The sequence below is a fragment of the Myripristis murdjan genome, chromosome 1, assembly GCF_902150065.1.
Source record: "Myripristis murdjan chromosome 1, fMyrMur1.1, whole genome shotgun sequence".
Taxonomy (NCBI): Eukaryota; Metazoa; Chordata; class Actinopteri; order Holocentriformes; family Holocentridae; genus Myripristis; species Myripristis murdjan.
In genome coordinates this window covers 318,044-340,098 of record NC_043980.1, presented here as the reverse complement: position 1 = coordinate 340,098, position 22,055 = coordinate 318,044, and the positions used below count along the sequence as shown (strand labels likewise).

Below are 22,055 nucleotides of genomic sequence, written 5' to 3'. Positions count from 1 at the left end.
TTCTCCAGGTGTGTTGTTTACACCTCAGGTATCTCACAGGAGACGGTTGTGTAGCGTGTAGCATGTAGCGTGTAGCATGTAGCGTGTAGCATGTAGCGTGTAGCGTGTAGCGTGTAGCGTGACGGCAGCAGGAAGCCTCAGTGTGCATTAACACCATGACAACAGCAGAACTAAGCCTAACCCTCAGGTCAGGTTTCACACAGCACCTGCACTTTGTGTTATTTTAGTCAGAATTATGGATAAAGATGGATTCCTAAACCACGGAGCGTCAGGACCGCCCTCTAAAGAAGGTACGGCGGCTCGGACAGGCTCAGGCGTGTGTGTGTGTGTGTGTAGATCAGCCGTGGTGGAGTGTTTGGTGTCGGCCTGTAGCCGTGTTCCCCCTGTCAGAAACCCCCAGCCGGCCTGAAGCTGCGATGGCGAGCCAGCTGCCTCCGGTTTGAACCGGCCGGTCGTGCTGTGTCTTAGAGCTTTAGATCACCTGGTGACTCATTTAGTGCACAAAAACCCTCAAAATATGAATTTAATAAAGTTATTAGATATAAACGCAGGAAACAGTCAGAGCGTCTAGTGAAGCTGCTTTGGTGTTTGTCCTGGAGAAACTAATAAAACAGGAAACTGATTGAAATCATCTTTCATCAGTTTTCTGTTAGCTGACTAACTGATCAGTTATCATGGAAGGAGCTACTAGTTACTAGTTAATGAGTGTGGAGCAGGACATGTAGGACATGTAGGACATGTTGGACGTGTTTAACGTGTTTAACGTGTTGGATGTGTTTAACATGTAGGACATGTAGGACATGTTGGACATGTTGGACGTGTTTAACGTGTTGGATGTGTTTAACGTGTTGGATGTGTTTAACATGTAGGACATGTTGGATGAGTTGGATGAGTTGGACGTGTTGGACATGTAAGACATGTTGGACATGTTGGACGTGTTGGATGTGTGCTGGTCTGCTGGTCCGCTCTGTGCAGGCCAGGTTCCTGACTCAGGTCTGTGCTCTGGTTTGCAGAAAACAACGCCTACAGCTTCGGACGGACCACGATAGCCAACCTGAAGTCCGGGTGAGTGAGACAGCGCTGCCGCCGCCGTGTGATGTCACAGGAAACCCTGTGACATCAACCCTGTTTTTCACAAGCATTTAAACTGTTCTTCATGGTGCTGAGGACCCCCTGGAAGATCCTCAGGGGCTCCTGGGGGCCCCGGACCCCACTTTGAGTAAAAGAGGCCCAGGTGCTCAGTGTGTGGTCCTGTCTTCTCATCGTGTGGCAGGACGTCCTGTGAAGGCTCTTTTAAAAACATGTCACGTTAGCTTCGCCACTCTGTTACACAGCACAATATTTTTGTTTGACTTTATTTGACTTTTGTTTGATTTTTATATCACTATACCAATGTTTGTCCTAAAGTAAAATCAAATGTAATTTAAAATTTAAAAAAAATTATAGTTATATTACAGTTAGATTAAATTTCAGGACACTGGTTGCATCAAAATGTACAGAAAATACATACATATAGTATGTGATGTGATGCCATTAGTATTGTCTGTTTTTATTGTCATGATTATTTTTACATTTTTAATGTCAATATTATTATTTTAATGCATTTATTTATTTATATTTCTTACTATTTACGTAGTGTTGATGTATTGCATTTGAATCATTTAACCCTTTGAAAGCTGACTCAGATCACTGGATTTCTTTTCAAAACATGAAAGAAAAAATGTAAGAATTAAATTTATTAAAAAAAAAAATCCAGAAAATTTGGAAAAACCCTGAAATTAGCAAGAAATAATGATTTAACATTGTAAAAAACAAACAAACTGTAATTAAAAAAGCTGTAATTATTTAGATTCAATATTTAATGGTCAGATCAGTGATACTTGAGCCATGGCAGATTTCTTGTTTGCAGGCACCTTAACCCCTAACCTTAGGCGCCCTAACCCCTAACCCCTAACCCCAGGCACCTTAACCCTAACCCCTAACCCCTAACCCTAACCCCAGGCACCCTAACCCTAACCCCAGGCACACTAACCCCAGGCACCCTAACCCCAGGCACCCTAACCCTAACCCCAGGCACACTAACCCCAGGCACCCTAACTTTAGGCACCCTAACCCCTAACCCCAGGCACACTAACCCCAGGCACCCTAACCCTAACCCCAGGCACACTAACCCCAGGCACCCTAACCCCAGGCACCCTAACCCTAACCCCAGACACCCTAACCCCAGGCACCCTAACCCCAGGCACCCTAACCCTAACCCCAGACACCCTAACCCTAACCCCAGACACCCTAACCCCAGGCACACTAACCCCAGACACCCTAACCCTAACCCCAGGCACCCTAACCCCAGGCACACTAACCCCAGGCATCCTAACCCCAACCCCAGGCACCCTAACCCTAACCCCAGACACCCTAACCCCAGGCACCCTAACCCCAGGCACACTAACCCCAGGCACCCTAACCCTAACCCCAGACACCCTAACCCCAGGCACACTAACCCCAGGCACCCTAACCCCAGGCACCCTAACCCCAGACACCCTAACTCCAGGCACCCTAACCCCAGGCACCCTAACCCCAGACACCCTAACCCTAACCCCAGGCACCCTAACCCCAGGCACACTAACCCCAGGCATCCTAACCCCAACCCCAGGCACCCTAACCCTAACCCCAGACACCCTAACCCCAGGCACCCTAACCCCAGGCACACTAACCCCAGGCACCCTAACCCTAACCCCAGACACCCTAACCCCAGGCACACTAACCCCAGGCACCCTAACCCCAGGCACCCTAACCCCAGGCACCCTAACCCCAGGCACCCTAACCCCAGACACCCTAACCCCAGGCGGTGTGTGTGCTGTCAGAGGTGGAGGAGTGGCACTGGCTCAGGTTTTGGTGTGGAATGCTCTGGGGCCTCCCTGGCTCCGCCTGCAAGGCTGCTGCAGGGGAACGTTCAGGAAGGTTCAGGAAGGTTCAGGAAGGTTCTGGAAGGTTCTGGAAGGTTGATCTGTTGTTCTTGTTCTGTTGGTCAGGACCAACCTGCTGTGGCTCCACACCTCCTTCGCCTTCATGTACCTGCTGCTGACCGTCTACAGCATGAGGAGACACACGTCCAAGATGCACTACAAGGAGGACGACCTGGTAGGACCTGCAGCCCCGCCCCCAAAAACCTCTACACACCTGTCCCCAAAAACCCCTACACACCTGTCCCCAAAAACCTCTACACACCTGTCCCCACAAACCTCTACACACCTGTCCCCAACAACCTCTACACACCTGTCCCCAAAAACCTCTACACACCTGTCCCCAAAAACCCCTACACACCTGTCCCCAAAAACCTCTACACACCTGTCCCATCCTGTCCCATCCTGTCTATGTTCTCTCTGTTCTGTCTGTTCTGTCTCTGTTCTCTCTGTTCTGTCTGTTCTGTCTCTGTTCTGTCTGTTCTGTCTCTGTTCTCTCTGTTCTGTCTCTGTTCTGTCTGTTCTGTCTCTGTTCTCTCTGTTCTCTCTGTTCTGTCTCTGTTCTCTCTGTTCTCTCTGTTCTGTCTCTGTTCTGTCTCTGTTCTGTCTCTGTTCTCTCTGTTCTGTCTCTGTTCTGTCTCTGTTCTGTCTCTGTTCTCTCTGTTCTGTCTCTGTTCTCTCTGTTCTCTCTGTTCTGTCTCTGTTCTCTCTGTTCTCTCTGTTCTGTCTCTGTTCTCTCTGTTCTGTCTCTGTTCTGTCTCTGTTCTCTCTGTTCTGTCTCTGTTCTGTCTCTGTTCTCTCTGTTCTCTCTGTTCTGTCTCTGTTCTCTCTGTTCTGTCTCTGTTCTGTCTCTGTTCTCTCTGTTCTGTCTCTGTTCTCTCCGTTCTGTCTCTGTTCTCTATGTTCTGTCTCTGTTCTCTCTGTTCTGTCTCTGTTCTGTCTCTGTTCTGTCTGTTCTCTCTGTTCTGTCTCTGTTCTGTCTCTGTTCTGTCTGTTCTCTCTGTTCTGTCTCTGTTCTGTCTCTGTTCTCTCTGTTCTGTCTCTGTTCTCTCTGTTCTCTCTGTTCTGTCTCTGTTCTCTCTGTTCTGTCTCTGTTCTGTCTCTGTTCTCTCTGTTCTGTCTGTTCTCTCTGTTCTGTCTCTGTTCTCTCCGTTCTGTCTCTGTTCTCTCTGTTCTGTCTCTGTTCTGTCTCTGTTCTCTCTGTTCTGTCTCTGTTCTCTCCGTTCTGTCTCTGTTCTCTCTGTTCTGTCTGTTCTGTCTCTGTTCTGTCTGTTCTGTCTCTGTTCTCTCTGTTCTGTCTGTTCTGTCTCTGTTCTCTCTGTTCTGTCTCTGTTCTCTCTGTTCTGTCTCTGTTCTGTCTGTTCTGTCTCTGTTCTGTCTCTGTTCTGTCTCTGTTCTCTCCGTTCTGTCTCTGTTCTCTCTGTTCTGTCTCTGTTCTCTCCGTTCTGTCTCTGTTCTCTCTGTTCTGTCTCTGTTCTGTCTGTTCTTTTTGTTCTGTCTCTGTTCTGTCTGTTCTTTTTGTTCTGTCTCTGTTCTGTCTCTGTTCTGTCTGTTCTTTTTGTTCTGTCTCTGTTCTCTCTGTTCTGTCTGTTCTCTCTGTTCTCTCTGTTCTCTCTGTTCTGTCTCTGTTCTCTGTTCTCTCTGTTCTCTCTGTTCTCTCTGTTCTCTCTGTTCTCTCTGTTCTGTCTCTGTTCTCTCTGTTCTGTCTGTTCTGTCTCTGTTCTGTCTCTGTTCTCTCCGTTCTGTCTCTGTTCTCTCTGTTCTGTCTCTGTTCTCTCTGTTCTGTCTCTGTTCTCTCTGTTCTCTCTGTTCTCTCTGTTCTGTCTCTGTTCTCTCTGTTCTCTCTGTTCTGTCTCTGTTCTGTCTCTGTTCTCTCTGTTCTGTCTGTTCTGTCTCTGTTCTGTCTCTGTTCTGTCTCTGTTCTGTCTCTGTTCTGTCTCTGTTCTCTCTGTTCTGTCTGTTCTGTCTCTGTTCTGTCTCTGTTCTGTCTCTGTTCTGTCTGTTCTGTCTCTGTTCTGTCTCTGTTCTGTCTCTGTTCTGTCTCTGTTCTGTCTCTGTTCTGTCTCTGTTCTCTCCGTTCTGTCTCTGTTCTGTCTGTTCTGTCTCTGTTCTGTCTCTGTTCTGTCTCTGTTCTCTCTGTTCTGTCTCTGTTCTGTCTCTGTTCTCTCTGTTCTGTCTCTGTTCTGTCTGTTCTGTCTCTGTTCTGTCTCTGTTCTCTCTGTTCTGTCTCTGTTCTGTCTGTTCTGTCTCTGTTCTGTCTGTTCTGTCTCTGTTCTCTCTGTTCTCTCTGTTCTCTCTGTTCTGTCTGTTCTCTCTGTTCTGTCTCTGTTCTCTCCGTTCTGTCTCTGTTCTCTCTGTTCTGTCTCTGTTCTGTCTCTGTTCTCTCTGTTCTGTCTCTGTTCTCTCCGTTCTGTCTCTGTTCTCTCTGTTCTCTCTGTTCTGTCTGTTCTGTCTCTGTTCTCTCTGTTCTGTCTCTGTTCTCTCTGTTCTGTCTCTGTTCTCTCTGTTCTCTCTGTTCTGTCTGTTCTGTCTCTGTTCTGTCTGTTCTGTCTCTGTTCTCTCTGTTCTGTCTGTTCTGTCTCTGTTCTCTCTGTTCTGTCTCTGTTCTCTCTGTTCTGTCTCTGTTCTGTCTGTTCTGTCTCTGTTCTGTCTCTGTTCTGTCTCTGTTCTCTCCGTTCTGTCTCTGTTCTGTCTCTGTTCTGTCTCTGTTCTCTCCGTTCTGTCTCTGTTCTCTCTGTTCTGTCTCTGTTCTGTCTGTTCTTTTTGTTCTGTCTCTGTTCTGTCTGTTCTTTTTGTTCTGTCTCTGTTCTGTCTCTGTTCTGTCTGTTCTTTTTGTTCTGTCTCTGTTCTCTCTGTTCTGTCTCTGTTCTGTCTGTTCTTTTTGTTCTGTCTCTGTTCTCTCTGTTCTGTCTCTGTTCTGTCTGTTCTTTTTGTTCTGTCTCTGTTCTCTCTGTTCTGTCTCTGTTCTGTCTGTTCTTTTTGTTCTGTCTCTGTTCTGTCTCTGTTCTTTTTGTTCTGTCTCTGTTCTGTTTTTGCTTCATGATGTTTCCTAACGTTCTGCAGTCTTTTGATGTTCCCTGCAGAACGTTCTGATAAACTTGTTAAAGTTTGTTGACGTCATTATTAGCAGGTTAGCGTTAGCCTTGGGAACATGAGCAGGAAGCAGCAGGTTTAGATTTTAAACAGATTAAATGGTGAAGCAGTTTCCCGCCGACTGACAGGAAACAGGAAACGTCTCTGCCGCCATCTTGTCTTGTGCTCCGCCCACATGGAGACAGGAAGCTCAGAGTAACAACAGATTTGATGAGGCTAGCTAGCTCGCTAGCTGACGCCAGGTAAACAAGTCTGAGGCTCTTCTGAGATGATTTCCCATCATGCTCCTGGTGGAACAACAGAGAACCGAGAACGTTCAGGTTCTTGCTCCTTGGAGGTTCCCTCCATGTTGACGTTCCATCAGGCTCGTTGCTTCCTGTTTGTGCCGGACGGAGCGCTCCTATTGGCTGTTGACAACATTCATGTGATTGAACTCACTGAGACGGTTAGGCTTAGGGTTCCCTAAAAAAGAACGTCTGAGTTTAGTGGAACATCAAGGCGACTCTAACCGGGTTCTGTCGGTTCTCCTCCTGCAGGTCAAACGCACTTTATTCATCAACGGCATCTCCAAGTACGCCGAGGAGAACCACATCAAGCAGCACTTTGAGTGAGTTCCTGTCACACGTTCTCCTGCAGGGTTCCACTGCTCTGCTTCTGTTTGTGAAGGAACTTGTTCTGGTTAAAAAAACATGTTCCCGTCTTCACCGTTATTGTTGTTGTTGTTGTTGTTGTTGTTGTTGTTGTTGTTGTTGTTTTTGCATCATGATTTGAAAAAGGCTGATTTTTTTTTTTTGGTAATTTTCTTGTTTTTGTGCATTTTCCTAATTTAAAGTTATTGATCTTCAGATTCAAAGGAAAGTTTGTGCAAATTCTGACTCTGCAGTTTTCATATTTTCTGCAAATGAATATTGGAAATGAACGTGTGTGTGTGTGTGTGTGTGTGTGTGTGTGTGTGTGTGTGTGTACAGACAGGCGTATGAGAACTGCACCGTGCTGGAGGCTCGTATCTGTTACAACGTGGCCAAACTGATGTCTCTGAACGCAGAGAGGTACCTGATCAATCATCACTCACAGACTGATGGACTGATTGGTTGATTGATTAGCAGCAGAAACAACAGCTGTGTTGGTTTGACTTTATGACTTGGATTAGATTAAGGTGACGGTCAGGCGAGTGAATGTAGTCAATGGAATGTCTTCGTGTGTGTGTGTGTGTGTGTGTGTGTGCGTGTGTGTGTGTGTGTGTGTGTGTGTGTGTGTGCTCCACAGGAAGAAGACTGAGCGCAGTAAGAAGTTCTTCACTGATCTGATGGCGAAGGAGCACATGCCCACCATGATCAACCCCAAACCCTGTGGTCACCTGTGCTGCTGTGCCATCACCGGCTGTGAGGAGGTGAGCCGCCGCCGCCGCCGCCGCCCGACCCTCTGCTCCCACACAGCAGGGCATCATGGGACACAGAGGCTTTGACTCATTAAACACAACACGTTTACTGCCATGCTGTTGTGATAATGATGATAATAACAATAACAATAATAATAATGACATTTGATTAATTTTCTGTTTTCATGTCATAGCGTCTAAACTACACATGTAAAATGTCTCAGAAAACTGACTTCCTGTGTGTGTGTGTGTGTGTGCGTGCGTGCGTGCGTGCGTGCATGTGTGTGTGTGTGTGTGTGTGTGTGTGTGTGTGTGTGTGTGTGCAGGAGGAGGCCGTCAGCTTCTACACCAAGAGAGAGGCCAAGCTGAAGGAGGAGTACAGGAAGGAGAAGGAGAAGGTCAACACCAAGCCGCTGGGCATGGCCTTCGTCACGTTCCAGAACGAGGCCATGACCGCCATGTGAGCCCTGCACACACACACACACACACACACACACACACACACACACACACACACACACACACACTGGAGGTGTTTTTTTTGGTTGTTTTCTTCCAACAAGGTAAAAAATCCAGCAGTGGGATGTGAGCGTTTCCCAGGCCGGTGGTCAGGCCCCCGCCCCGTCCCGTCCCGTCCCGTCCCGTCCCGTCCCGTCCCGTCCCGCCCCGTCCCGCCCCGCAGGTGTCTGTTCCTGCTCTGCTCGCTCACACCTGGTCCATGTCAGGGCTTCATGCTGATTGGCTGAAACAGGTCTACCTGAACACAGCATGCATGAAGGTGCATCAGGTGTGCCAGAGCAGAGCTGGGACACAAACCTGCAGGACTCGTTTGGGAACCGCTGAAATAATCTGAGATACTGTTACTATCTGAAATAATCTGAGATACTCTTACTATCTGAGATTACTATTATGTACAAATGTTTTTCTTCAGCTTGTTTTCAGTACACGTATAGAATGTTTGAAAACTTTGTTTTTAAACACCATAGTTTCTTTGTACAAAATAAGGTTTGGCTCCAGCCTGCACCTCTTCACTAGAAACAGTGGACTAGATTGTGAATTATGTATTTTCTTTTAAATGGACCAAAGGCCACCTGCAGTAACGTTTTAATTTACAGCGCCCTCTAGTGGTGGTGTCGATAACAGCAGTGTGGTGTGAGGGAAGGACAGGCGACTAAACCCACACTGGGAGGAGGTGGAGTTTACAGGTGTTAATTATTGTCACCATGGCAACAAAGCTCCTCTAACCTCAACCCCCCCGACCCGACCCAACCCGAACCTTAACCACGTGTTTCAACTACAAACTGCACGCCGCGGCTCGCTGCACATCTCCTGCCACCGGTAGGGTTAGGGTTCCAGATCCACCGCCCAGCAGAAATGAGGCTCCAGAGGTCAGGGACAGAGCGCCCGCTGTGGGCTGGAGGCCTGCCGGGCCTGTGTGTGCTCAGTGTGGACACCCAGCCCGGCCCGGCGGGACCCGGCAGGACCCGGCCCGGCGGGACCCGGCAGGACCCGGACTGGGTGTCCACACTGAGGCAGGCCGGATTCATACAGATATTAAGAAATGATGTTGGGGTTCGGGTGGAGTTCGGTCACGTCAGCGTTGTTTTAGTGAAACTCCAGTGTGAAATAAATAAAAATGATGGACCTGCTGTCTGTTCTGGACAACTGCACAGTGCTGGAGTTTACATGACAACACTGAATGCAACACGTAGGCTGTTCCAGGTGGTAAATGCCACATGGCGATCAGGTTCACACACAAATACACAGCCCTGCACTCTACTGTAGACCCCAGCACTAACAGCTGTGTATGTGTGTGTGTGTGTGTGTGTGTGTGTGTGTCTCAGCATCCTGAAGGACTTCAATGCCTGCCAGGTGCAGGGCTGCCGCTGCCGGCAGGAGCCGCGCTCGTCCCAGTTCAGCGAGAGTCTGCACGTCTACAACTGGAGTGTGTCGTACGCCCCGGACCCCCAGAACGTCCGCTGGTACACACACACACACACACACACACACACACACACACACACACACACACACACACACTTGCTGTTTTCAGTTTTTATCCATGTCGTATTGATTGATTGCAAATCAGGTGTAGTGATCTCTTCCTGGAGAGCTCACGCTGCTTCCTGTCTGCTCTTTATGAATGAATGAATGAATGAATGAATGAATGGAACGACCCTCCTGCAGGGAGAACCTGTCTCTGGGCGGGATCTCCTGGTGGATCCGCTGCCTCATCATCAACTGCATCCTCTTCATCCTGCTCTTCTTCCTCACCACGCCCGCCATCATCATCTCCACCATGGACAAGTTCAACGTCACCAAGCCGGTGGAGTACCTCAATGTGAGCAGACACCCAGTCCAGTCCAGACCAGTCCAGTCCAGTCCAGTTCAGTCCAGTCCAGTCCAGTCCAGTCCAGTTCAGTTCAGTTCAGTCCAGTCCAGTCCAGTCCAGTCCAGTCCAGTTCAATCCAGTCCAGTCCAGTTCAGTCCATTCCAGTTCAGTCCAGTCCAGTCCAGTTCAGTTCACTTCACTTCACTTCAGTCCAGTCCAGTCCAGACCACTTCAGTTCACTTCAGTCCAGTCCAGTCCAGTCCAGACCACTTCAGTTCACTTCAGTCCAGTCCAGTCCAGTCCAGTCCAGTTCAGTTCACTTCAGTTCACTTCAGTCCAGTCCAGTCCAGTCCTGACCAGTTCAGATCACTTCAGTTCACTCCAGTCCAGTCCAGTCCAGTCCAGTTCAGTTCAGTTCAGTTCAGTCCAGTCCAGTCCAGTCCAGTCCAGTCCAGTTCAGTTCAATCCAGTCCAGTCCAGTCCAGTCCAGTCCAGTCCAGTCCAGTTCAGTTCAATCCAATCCAGTCCAGTCCAGTCCAGTCCAGTCCAGTCCAGTTCAGTTCAATCCAGTCCAGTTCAGTTCAGTCCAGTCCAGTCTAGTCCAGTCCAGTCCAGTTCAGTTCAATCCAGTCCAGTTCAGTCCAGTCCAGTCCTGTCCAGTCCAGTCCAGTCCAGTCCAGTCCAGTTCAGTTCAATCCAGTCCAGTTCAGTCCAGTCCAGTCCAGTCCAGTCCAGTTCAGTTCAATCCAGTCCAGTCCAGTTGAGTTCAGTTCAGTTCAGTTCAATCCAGTCCAGTCCAGTCCAGTTCAGTTCAGTTCAGTTCAGTTCAGTTCAATCCAGTCCAGTCCAGTTCAGTTCATTCTAGTTCAGTTCAATGCAGTCCAGTCCAGTCCAGTCCAGTTCAGTTCAGTCCAGTCCAGTCCAGTCCAGATCAGTCCAGTCCAGTCCAGTCCAGTTCAATCCAGTTCAGTCCAGTTCAGTCCAGTTCAATCCAGTCCAATCCAATCCAGTCCAGTCCAGTTCAGTTCAGTTCAATCCAGTCCAGTCCAGTCCAGTTCAATCCAGTCCAGTCCAGTCCAGTCCAGTCCAGTCCAGTTCAATCCAGTCCAGTCCAGTCTAGTTCAGTTCATTCCAGTCTAGTCCAGTCCAGTCTAGTTCAGTCCAGTCCAGTCCAGTTCAGTCCAGTCCAGTCCAGTCCAGTCCAGTCCAGTTCAGTTCATTCCAGTCCAGTCCAGTCCAGTCCAGTCCAGTTCAATCCAGTCCAGTCCAGTCCAGTTCAGTCCAGTCCAGTCCAGTCTAGTTCAGTCCAGTCTAGACCAGTTCAGTTCAGTCCAGTTTAGTCCAGTCCAGTCCAGTGCAGTTCAGTCCAGTCCAGTTCAGTCCAGTCCACTTCAGTCCAGTTCAGTCCAGTCCAGTCTAGTTCAGTCCAGTCTAGACCAGTTCAGTTCAGTCCAGTCCAGTCCAGTTCAGTCCAATCCAGTCCAGTCCAGTCCAGTCCAGTCCACTTCAGTCCAGTTCAGTCTAGTTCAGTTCAGTCCAGTTCAGTCCAGTCCAGTCCAGTCCAGTCTAGACCAGTTCAGTTCAGTCCAGTTCAGGTCAGTCCAGTCCAGTCCAGTCCAGTTCAGTTCAGTCCAGTCCAGTCCAGTTCAGTCTAGTTCAGTTGAGTCCAGTCGAGTTTAGTCTAGTTCAGTTCAGTCCAGTTCAGTTCAGTTCAGTCCAGTTAAGTCTAGTTCAGTTCAATCCAGTTCAGTCCAGTCCAGTCCAGTTCAGTCTAGTTCAGTTGAGTCCAGTCCAGTTCAGTCCAGTCCAGTCCAGTCCAGTTCAGTTCAGTCCAGTCCAGTCCAGTCCAGTCCAGTCCAGTCCAGTCCAGTTCAGTTCAGTCCAGTTCAGTCATGTTAAGTCAAGATAGGATCTGGTTCAGTTCCATTCTGTCAGGTTCAGTCCAGTTCAGTTCAGTCCAGTCCAGTTCAGTTCAGTTCAGTCCAGTCGAGTTTAGTCTAGTTCAGTTCAGTCCAGTTCAGTTCAGTTCAGTTCAGTCTAGTTCAGTTGAGTCCAGTCGAGTTTAGTCTAGTTCAGTTCAGTCCAGTTCAGTTCAGTTCAGTCCAGTTCAGTCTAGTTCAGTTCAATCCAGTTCAGTCCAGTCCAGTCCAGTTCAGTTCAGTCTAGTTCAGTTCAGTTCAGTTCAGTCCAGTTCAGTCCAGTCCAGTCCAGTTTAGTCCAGTTCAGTCCAGTTCAGTTCAGTCCAGTTCAGTCCAGTTCAGTTCAGTCCAGTTCAGTCTAGTCCAGTCCAGTTCAGTCCAGTTCAGTCTAGTTCAGTCCAGTTAAGTCCAGTTCAGTCCAGTTCAGTCATGTTAAGTCAAGATAGGATCTGGTTCAGTTCCATTCTGTCAGGTCCAGTACAGTCCAGTCCAGTCCAGTTGGGTCCAGTTCAGTCCGGTTCTGTCAGTGATGTGTGTTCTCTCCCTGCAGAACCCGATCGTCACTCAGTTCTTCCCCACCCTGCTGCTCTGGGCGTTCTCTGCCCTGCTGCCCACCATCGTCTACTACTCCGCCTTCTTCGAAGCTCACTGGACCAGGTACGCTGTGACATCACTTCCTGTCTGCACAGTTCTCTGTTGTTGACCTCGCTGCGACCTCGCTGTGACCTCACTGTGACCTTGCTGTGACCTCGCTGTGACCTTGCTGTGACCTCGCTGTGACCTTGTGTTTCAGGTCAGGGGAGAACAGGACGACGATGCACAAGTGCTACACCTTCCTGATCTTCATGGTTCTGCTGCTGCCGTCGCTCGGCCTCAGCAGGTAAACACACCTGGGCCCAGGCCACGCCTCCTCTCGGCTCGTGTTGCTGTACTGCATGTCCGGGAGGCGGGGCGGGGGGGCGGGGGGGGTGGGGGGGGGTTGGGGCAGGGGACATTTGGTGACATTGCTCATGTTGCCTGGAGGATGTAAAAGCCTGGAGAGCTTCCCTCTAGCGCCACCTGCAGGCTCACCTGTCAGAATTCAGTCTGTATGTTCTGTCTCTCTGTGACTTGGTGGGCGGAGCCTGGAGATTCAGGTTCAGAGATCAGGGTGTGACTAACAGCTGCCACCAGCAGGTGGAGCTGTGGTCTGACCGAGCTCCTCTCTCCTCTCTGCAGCCTGGACGTGTTCTTCCGCTGGCTCTTCGACAAGAAGTTCCTGGCCGACGCCACCGTCAGATTCGAGTAAGTCGTCTGTCAGTGGACTGTGTGTGGATCTGGCTCAGTGGGTGTCAACGTGGGGTCTGGGGCCATCAGGGGGCCACCAGGGGGCCATCAGGGGCCCCTGAGTTTAATTGACTTGAAGGTGTTAGGAAGCAGAAACTGTGAGGATCATCTGAACATTTTCTCCTCTCAGACTTGAGACTGTTTAACCCTTTGACTGCCGACACACTGAGGCTGCTCTGTCAGGAGGGTTAGGGGGAAATATTACTAGAAAATTATTTCAGAAAATAGAAATGGAAAACAATGGAAAAAATACAGGAAGACTTGCAAAAACACAACCCAGAAAATCTTAAAATCTTAAAAACTCTTAAAATTCTATATTTAAAGGTCAGAGCAGTGATGCTGGATCAGCGTCAGATTTCTTGTGTCTGCAAGAAAATTCCATTAGCCAGAAAAATAAAAATAGCAAAAACATTTTGGATTAAAGAAACCATATCTTTTTAAAAATTAAAATGATCTGTCTGAAGCTGAGATGGGTGAAGTGGGATCTGTGTCTAAGTGTCGCCCCGTCATCGTGAACACAAACTGAAGCGTGTGGTGACGCTCCGGCCCCGGCTCCGGTCTGCCTGGCTCCAGCCCCGGCCTCGGCTCCGGCTCCGGCTCCGGGTCCCGAGTGTCCTGCTCGTCCCGTGGCGCAGGCCGTGTTGGCGGACGAGCACCTGTAACGCTGTCTGCCACCTCCCGCAGGTGCGTCTTCCTGCCTGACAACGGTGCGTTCTTCGTGAACTACGTCATCGCCTCGGCCTTCATCGGGAACGCCATGGACCTGCTGCGGATCCCCGGCCTGCTCATGTACATGATCCGGCTGTGCCTGGCCCGCTCCGCCGCCGACCGCCGCAACGTCAAGAGGGTAGCTGACCTCCGCACTCACCTCACAGAACCTTGCTTTGCTTTATTCCAGTTCACTTTTATTTTATTTCATTTCGTTTTGTTTTACTTGATTTATTTTACTTTGTCTTGTTTTATTTTACTTGATTTTATTTTACTTGAGTTCATTTTATTTCATTTTAGTTTGTTTTACTTGATTTATTTTATATAACTTTATTTTTTGTCAGTTCAGTTTACTATACTGTCCTTTATTTTACTCACTACATTTTATTTTAAGTTACTTCTTAATTTAATACAGTACACATAGTTATAGATCATATAGAAACATTATTAAAGTAAATGACATTAACCTTTAATTGTTGTGATGAAAACGAGCTGCTCCTCTTCTTCTTCTGCTGTTTTTGTAATAAATGCAGCACCAGGCCTATGAGTTCCAGTTCGGGGCGGCGTACGCCTGGATGATGAACGTCTTCACCGTGGTGATGGCCTACAGCATCACCTGTCCCATCATCGTGCCCTTCGGTCAGCCTCACACACACACACACACACACACACACACACACACACACACACACACACACACGCACACACACATATACTGTTCTCTAACTCTAACTCTGAAATAGTTTAGAAATGTGTTTCAACAGCGCTTCCTCGTCACTTCCTCCTCTCTGCTGATTGGTTCATGTGTTCATGTGAGTCATGTGGTCTGCGGAGGCCTGTGTGGCTCCGCCCCCTAGTGGCCGCTCTGCAGCACAGCTCACTGTGCCACACGGGCAGCCTCAAACCACCACAATTCACTGCTGCGGCCTCCGTAGACCAGAATGCACTGCTGCAGCCTCCATAGACCAGAATGCACTGCTGCGGCCTCCGTAGACCAGAATGCACTGCTGCGGCCTCCGTAGACCAGAATGCACTGCTGCGGCCTCCGTAGACCAGAATGCATTGCTGCATTAGCTGCTTGTATCCAAGGTGCTCGTTTTGTTCAAACGGGAGTTTCCTGCTTCAGAAACTCAGCATTGATCAATAAATTAGTTGTTAGAACCGTCGACTTTTTTAAAGAAAAGCAGATTAAATTTATAAGTAGAACAGTAAAGGTCAGTTTGCTTAGGCCTCAGGTGAGCAGGTGAGACGAGACAACAGGTGAGACAGCAAGCTGCAGGTGAGGTGAGACAGCAAGCTGCAGGTGAGGTGAGACAGCAAGCTGCAGGTGAGGTGAGACAGCAAGCTGCAGGTGAGGTGAGACAGCATGTTACAGGTGAGATGAGACTGCAGGTGAGACAGCAGGCTGCAGGTGAGGTGAGACAGCATGTTACAGGTGAGATGAGACTGCAGGTGAGACAGCAAGCTGCAGGTGAGATGAGACTGCAGGTGAGACAGCAGGCTGTAGGTGAGACAGCAGGTGTGTGTGTGTGTGAGGTCAGTGTGAACAGGTGTTGTCTCTTGTCCTGCAGGTCTGATGTACATGCTGCTGAAGCACCTGGTGGACAGGTACAACATGTACTACGCCTACCTGCCCTCCAAACTGGACAAGAAGATCCACTCTGGAGCCGTGACGCAGGTGGTGGCCGCGCCCATCCTCTGCCTCTTCTGGCTGCTCTTCTTCTCCACCGTGCGCACAGGTACACACCTGCAGAGACAACACACCTGCAGAGACAACACCGATACACACCTGCAGAGACAACACACCTGCAGAGACAGCACACCTGCAGAGACAACACACCTGCAGAGACAACACAGATACACACCTGCAGAGACAACACACCTGCAGAGACAGCACACCTGCAGAGACAACACCGATACACACCTGCAGAGACAACACACCTGCAGAAACAACACACCTGCAGAGACAACACACCTGCAGAGACAACACAGGTACACACCTGCAGAGACAACACACCTGCAGAGACAACACACCTGCAGAGACAGCACACCTGCAGAGACAACACACCTGCAGAGACAACACACCTGCAGAGACAACACCGATACACACCTGCAGAGACAACACACCTGCAGAGACAACACAGATACACACCTGCAGAGACAACACAGATACACACCTGCAGAGACAACACACCTGCAGAGACAACACACCTGCAGAGACAACACAGATACACACCTGCAGAGACAACACACCTGCAGAGACAACACAGATACACACCTGCAGAGACAACACACCTGCAGAGACAACACACCTGCAGAGACAACACAGATACACACCTGCAGAGACAACACACCTGCAGAGACAACACACCTGCAGAGACAACACACCTGCAGAGACAACACAGATACACACCTGCAGAGACAACACAGATACACACCTGCAGAGACAGCACACCTGCAGAGACAGCACACCTGCAGAGACAGCACACCTGCAGAGACAACACACCTGCAGAGACAGCACACCTGCAGAGACAACACACCTGCAGAGACAGCACACCTGCAGAGCTCCTCCTGCTGCTCCTGTGACCTTTGACCCTCAGGCTAACGGCCGCTGTGTCCTCAGGGTTCGTGACGCCGACCTCCATGTTCACGCTGGTGGTCCTGATCGTCACCATCGTGGTCTGCCTGTCCCACATCTGCTTCGGACACTTCAAGTACCTCAGCGCACACAACTACAAGGTGCCGCCTTAAATACAGCTCTCCTGCTTCGGCTTTTTCTTTGTTTGTTTGTTTGTTTGTTTTTTAATTTTATTACTTATTTATTTTCAAACCAAAAAGTTTTGCTTTTCTTTCAGGTTGTAGAATATGTGTATATACAGTATACACATATGAACACACACATGTACAGATACACACTGATACTGTGTGCATATGTCATTTTGATTACTGACACCTCTGATACTGTCTGAGCTATTGATATATGAGTACTGTTATGCATATATGCTTTACAGAATGACAAAAAAGCCTTGAAATCTTCAATAAGCTGTTAAATATGTAAATCTATGCATTTTTAATGAATTTGCATAAATCTAACCCTAATTGGGCTCAGTTGGATGTATGAACAGAATATATCAGTCAAACAGTTTCAGAAAAGAAATGAGTGTGATCACACTGATCTCGACTGGGCCTTTACAAAAGAGCTTGTCATTACAGCTCATATGTTTGTATTGATGTAATCTGGAAGTGCTTCTCATCTTCTGTTCAGTTTGTTTTAGCGTGCAGGAGGCGGGTTAGAAGACCAAGGGGAAAATAAGTTTTGTTATTATCTTGTGCCAGCCCAAACTGAAGGAGCTTAATCAAAAATCCACTGAAGATCTTTGTTTGTTTTTTTCTAGCACAAAATGTCACAACATTGTAAAGTTTTCTCTTCGGTCATTTGGCCTCTGGGAAGACTAAAGACAAGAGAAACAAGTTCAAGTTCAAGCTCCATCTGCAAACTTTTCTGAATTTTCAGACAAGACCTCACTCCAGTCTTTTTCTGTTCTGGTACAAAGACAACAAGGCCACCAATCTTATTTGCATAACGAGGACATGCCTTTTACTTTTGGAGACGAGCTGGAGTGACCTGCGCTCTGTGTAATATGTGAAGTTGTAATGCTCTCTGAAGGAACTGTTTGTTTGTTTGGGGTTCTAACAGCAGTATGCCTCTTCCTGTTTTGTGTCCACTTCTTCACCTCCTCTGTGTCTCTGTCAGATCGATACGAAGGAGAACGACGTGGACGGAGTGGAAAATGGCCGTCCTGCTCGCTCCTCTTCCTCTCCCACTAATAAATCTCAGGTATATTCATCACATCATCGAAAACTCCATATAAAAGAATAGATGGAGTTGTTTTCCAAAATGATCTCCACTGTTTGAAAAAGGCTCCGCCCCCTGTGGCCGGACAACTGAAACAGGTTGTGATGCGGTCGCGACTGTATGCAGAAGATGTTGCTCTTCTCGTTGACGTTGAATGGTGGTGATAGTTTGCATCGCGAGCTCGTGTTCACCCTGCAGGCGACTTTCATGACGTCACATCATCTGTGATGAGTTAACATAGCTAGTTTGAAAGCACTGATTAGGTAGCATTAAAGGGAAACACCACCCATTTTAAGAATTCAGCAGCCTCAGCTGCCGGAATTATACTTCAGAAATCCCTGAAACTTAAGAGATTTTTACCCAGTTACCCAAAATAGTGCTGCAGTTATCAATAACTTTTATTATCCTGTTAGTTAATGAGTAATTGGATAAGAAATATTTTTGTCTTTCATTAAAGAGCAATAGCAAATATACAAAAGAGGAAAATAAGTAGGCCAGGATTCTTCTTATTTTGTTCCATTATAGAGAAATCAACATTTTTATTGCATATTTTAATGATACAAAAACATTATCTTTCCAAACAAAACCCGTTTAATGCGTTTTAATGCAAAGTGCCACATCACTATAAGCTATTGGTTAGAAAAAGGACGATAAACGGGTCATAATTCCCTCTCTGTTTCATATTGCTGTGAAATCATCAACTAATTTATCCGTATTTTACTGGAATTTTTTGCCAAAAACTAAATTTTACAAGATTACATTTGAACACATCATGATTGCATGGAAAAAATATTGCCTCCATGTTTGTCTGAGCTTCATTAACGAGGGATTAATTGAGTCCTGACAGTGTTTCAGAACAGAATCTGCCTCACTGAAACAGATACTCTTCAACACTGGAATGTAAATGCAGCTTCACTTTGCACTATTCAGGTTGGATATCAGGCTTTTTAGTGATGGAGCAGCTGCTAAAAGGGAATAGTCTCAGAAGAATGTGTGCATGTAGAAAGAGAAATTTCACTCACAGTTCAATTCAATTCAACTCCTTTTATTGTCCCCTCAGGGAAATTGGTTTTGCAGCCAGAGCAACAAACATACACATGACAACTGACACAATAAATGAACAAATATGACATAAAGCAGCTTAGCAATATAGATCATAATAAAGCAGGATTGAAAACCAAGAGCTCATACCAAATGAGAGATCCACAAAATTAAAAGGTGCAGGTGCACACCAGCTAAAGGCCTCAAATAGACCAACAGGGTCTCCTCAGTGGCTCAAAGACAAATGACCCTTAGAGTGTTTTTGTCCTCCCAGTCGGGGCCCAGAGACGACGGCCCGAAGGCCACAGGCCTTCTCAATAACTCACTCTGGGGTGGGTGGTTCAGACAGTCCAGTACAGAGGGAGCCTTCCGCAGGACCTGTTTATTATAGATATTAAAGATATTAAAGGCCCTCATGTTGGCGCCCAGAAACATTGCCAGCAGCTTTCACCAATCTGCCCAGACGGTTCTTGTTGGCCAGATTCAAGTTCTCGAACCAAGCAATAATACAAAAGGATGAAACAGATTCAATTACACTTCTGTAAAAAAGAGACAACATGTTGGTACAAACATTAAAACATCTCATCTTTCTTAGAAAGAATAATCTCTAATGGACCTTTTTAGAGGTGGCGTCGATGTGAGGCTTGAATCATCATTTTTGGTCAAGAACCACACCCAAATATTTATAGTTGTCCACCATCTCAATGGCAGCTGCCTTGATAAAAATAGGTAGAGGGCTAGGTGGAGATTTCCTAAAATCAATAGCTACATCTTTAGTTTTGGCTACGTTTAATTGAAGGAAAGATTTGTCGCACCGGGCTACAAAATCATCCACAACCTGCCCATGTCCCGTCTCATCACCCTCCAAAAGGCTAAGAATGGCCGTGTCCAGGTGTTTGAACAACAAATGCCAAAGAGTAACCACAGCATCCTCCACACCTCTCCCCACCTCTACGCAAACTGAAATGGGTGGAGGTGGCGTTCAACCTGGGATAAGACCTCCCTCTTAATGATCCTTTCAGAAGACTTCATTACAAGAGAAGGTCAAAGTGTTCAAGAGCTGTTCTATCACCGCATGATTCCAAATCTTGGGAACAGATTAAAGATTAAAGATTGCAGGAAAATATGATGAAAAATCCCACTTGGCTGATCTGCACATAGTTTTATGACCTTACCGCAAATATGTCATGTCCAGGGCTCTTGGCCCTAGTGTGCCTCAGCTGGTTAGCCACCTCTTTAACATCAATGGAGAGGGATGGAAGAGCAGTGGTCTTTTCCTTTAGAACCTCCAATTTAGCATTAAAGTCCTGATTCTCAAAACAAAGATAAAAATTATTAAGACCATCAGCCAGATGTTTATCTGAGTGAAAACCATCCAAAGAAATTGTGCACTTACTCTTTGTTTGCATTCCTGTCATGATCATTCCTTTCATTCCAGACCAGGCCTCCTTGAGGTTCTTGCTGCTAAGATCAGCTTCAATCTTATCCTTATACCTTAATTTGGCCTTAAGTATTTCTGACCTCACTTCCTTTTTCAGTTCCCTCTCAGCAAGAATAACACCCTTTAAAAGCATTTTTTCTCTTATGAATCAGATCCCCTAAATCCTTGGAGAGCCAAGGTTTGTTGTTGGGGAACATCTTGATGTCTCTAGAGGGAATCACTTTGCAAAAGGAGATGAAACTCCACAACACATCAGTCAGTTCATCCAAATCAGCAGAATGCTCCTGGAACGTGGTCCAGTCAGTGCAGTCAAAGCACCCAAAGCACCCCTGTAGGGCAAGAGAACTGTCTTTTGTCCTGACTTTGACTTTCTTCACACACACCTTCCCCTTTTCAGCACAGATCTAAAGGCAGGTAAGAGCTGGACCGTGTTGTGGTCTGAGGAACCCGGCACAGGACCCACAACAGACGTTTATGCCCCTTTAATGGGGCCATAGCATAGATCAGGGGCTCTATCATGGCGAGTGTGGCAGCTGACATATTGATAAAAATAATTAAACGATTTCCTGAGATTGCAGCTATTAAAATCACCCAAAATGTTTCTGAGAGACTGTACGTTTGCCAGAGTCATAGAAGGCAGAGGAATGGGATTCATGCTGTGAAGCTTCCTGAGGCGCTGACGCACACCGCGGCTTCCCAAAGTTCACATTTGGCCCTGCAGAGAAAACCTTCCCAAGACTCAGGCCCGTGCTGGAGGATGTAGGATTATCCACAGCCAGATGGCTCCAGTGCAGTCCCAGTAGCGCCTCACGGTGTTTGGGAGTGGAAGTGACTCCCGACAAAGTTCACAAAAAGCAAGAGTAATAGAAAGCGTAGAAACTCCATTTTGGTAGAGGCACTTGCAGAGCAGTCAAGGGAGACTTTAAAAGCACATAAAACACAAAAACAAGCAAACGCACACAGAACAAACACAGCTGCCGCTCGCCACAGCGGCGCCGTCCGCTCCGGGCAAAACGCGTCCCTGAAGACGTCCTGCAGCGTTTTCAGCCCCAAACCACAAAGACAGTTAAGATTTGATATCCAAACTTTTTCTGATGAGTATTTCTTACCTAAACTATTTCAGACATTTCTCAGAAAACTGACCTCCTCTGTGTGTGTGTGTGTGTGTGTGTGTGTGTGTGTGTGTGTGTGTGTGTGTGTGTGTGTGTGTGTGCAGCAGCAGCAGCAGCAGCAGATGTACATCGCCCAGGTCCTGCAGGATCCCAACTCGGACGAGCCGGGCGGCGGCAGCGGCGAGGAGGACCGGGGCTCGTCCCAGGACGAGGAGATGCTGAACGGAGGAAACAGCATCAACGAGGCCGACTTCCAGTCGGGGGAGGACAGTCTGATCGCCAACGAGGTCCACCAGTAGCTGCAGGAGGGGGGCGGGGCTAAAGGCCAGAGAGCAGGAGGCATCACATCCACACAAACAGGAACACAACACACACACACATTTCTTTGGAAAACTGGTACTCACACACACACACACACACACACACACACCTGAGCTCAGCGGGCTCTGGAGCCTCAGACTGATTCAGAGCGCTGTGATGTCTGGTTGGCCCCGCCCCCTCCCAGCCCGGCGCCAGGTCGCTCGGTCTGCACACGTGTGGGAGCTTCCTGGGATCAAACGTGCGACACGCAGACTGACGCTGTACATAACCACAAAGCCAAACGTCTCTCTGTCCTCCGTGCTGGGCGGGGCCACGCCGTGCTGGGCGGGGCCACGTCGCGCTGGGCGGGGCCACGTCGTGCCCGGCTCCACCTTCAGTTTCGTCTCTGTCCATCTTCACTCGTGTCTTCACTCCTGATCCCACGCCGGGTCACCTGGACTGCACCTGGCCGAGGGAGCCGCCGCTCACAAACACAGACACAGACACAAAGGCTTTGGCTCGGCCCGGCTCTGCTCGGCTCGGCCCGGCTCTGCTCTGCTCGGCCCGGCTCTGCTCGGCTCGGCTCGGC

The 22,055-nt window shown here is 48.1% G+C and overlaps 1 protein-coding gene across 7 annotated transcripts in view; it reads left to right on the top strand.

Moving 5' to 3' along the window:
• LOC115364470 (CSC1-like protein 2) overlaps nucleotides 1–22,055 on the top strand; it is a 44,527-nt gene extending 22,472 nt beyond the window's left edge. For 2 of the 7 annotated variants that reach the window (XM_030059068.1, XM_030059061.1), the window contains 18 exons: nucleotides 1,014–1,065; nucleotides 3,030–3,138; nucleotides 6,590–6,660; nucleotides 7,022–7,102; nucleotides 7,320–7,443; nucleotides 7,758–7,891; nucleotides 9,276–9,413; nucleotides 9,619–9,772; nucleotides 12,233–12,339; nucleotides 12,476–12,562; nucleotides 12,901–12,966; nucleotides 13,693–13,855; nucleotides 14,250–14,355; nucleotides 14,481–14,528; nucleotides 15,288–15,455; nucleotides 16,340–16,455; nucleotides 17,471–17,554; nucleotides 21,271–22,055. In XM_030059068.1, coding sequence (XP_029914928.1) covers nucleotides 1,014–1,065; nucleotides 3,030–3,138; nucleotides 6,590–6,660; nucleotides 7,022–7,102; nucleotides 7,320–7,443; nucleotides 7,758–7,891; nucleotides 9,276–9,413; nucleotides 9,619–9,772; nucleotides 12,233–12,339; nucleotides 12,476–12,562; nucleotides 12,901–12,966; nucleotides 13,693–13,855; nucleotides 14,250–14,355; nucleotides 14,481–14,528; nucleotides 15,288–15,455; nucleotides 16,340–16,455; nucleotides 17,471–17,554; nucleotides 21,271–21,465 — 2,003 coding nt within the window. In that variant the 3' untranslated portion in view covers nucleotides 21,466–22,055. Of the gene's footprint in view, nucleotides 1–1,013; nucleotides 1,066–3,029; nucleotides 3,139–6,589; nucleotides 6,661–7,021; nucleotides 7,103–7,319; nucleotides 7,444–7,757; nucleotides 7,892–9,275; nucleotides 9,414–9,618; nucleotides 9,773–12,232; nucleotides 12,340–12,475; nucleotides 12,563–12,900; nucleotides 12,967–13,692; nucleotides 13,856–14,249; nucleotides 14,356–14,381; nucleotides 14,529–14,741; nucleotides 15,025–15,223; nucleotides 15,456–16,339; nucleotides 16,456–17,470; nucleotides 17,555–21,270 lie in introns of those variants that run through there. The other 5 variants (XM_030059076.1, XM_030059085.1, XM_030059093.1 and 2 more) reach the window with 4 other exon arrangements.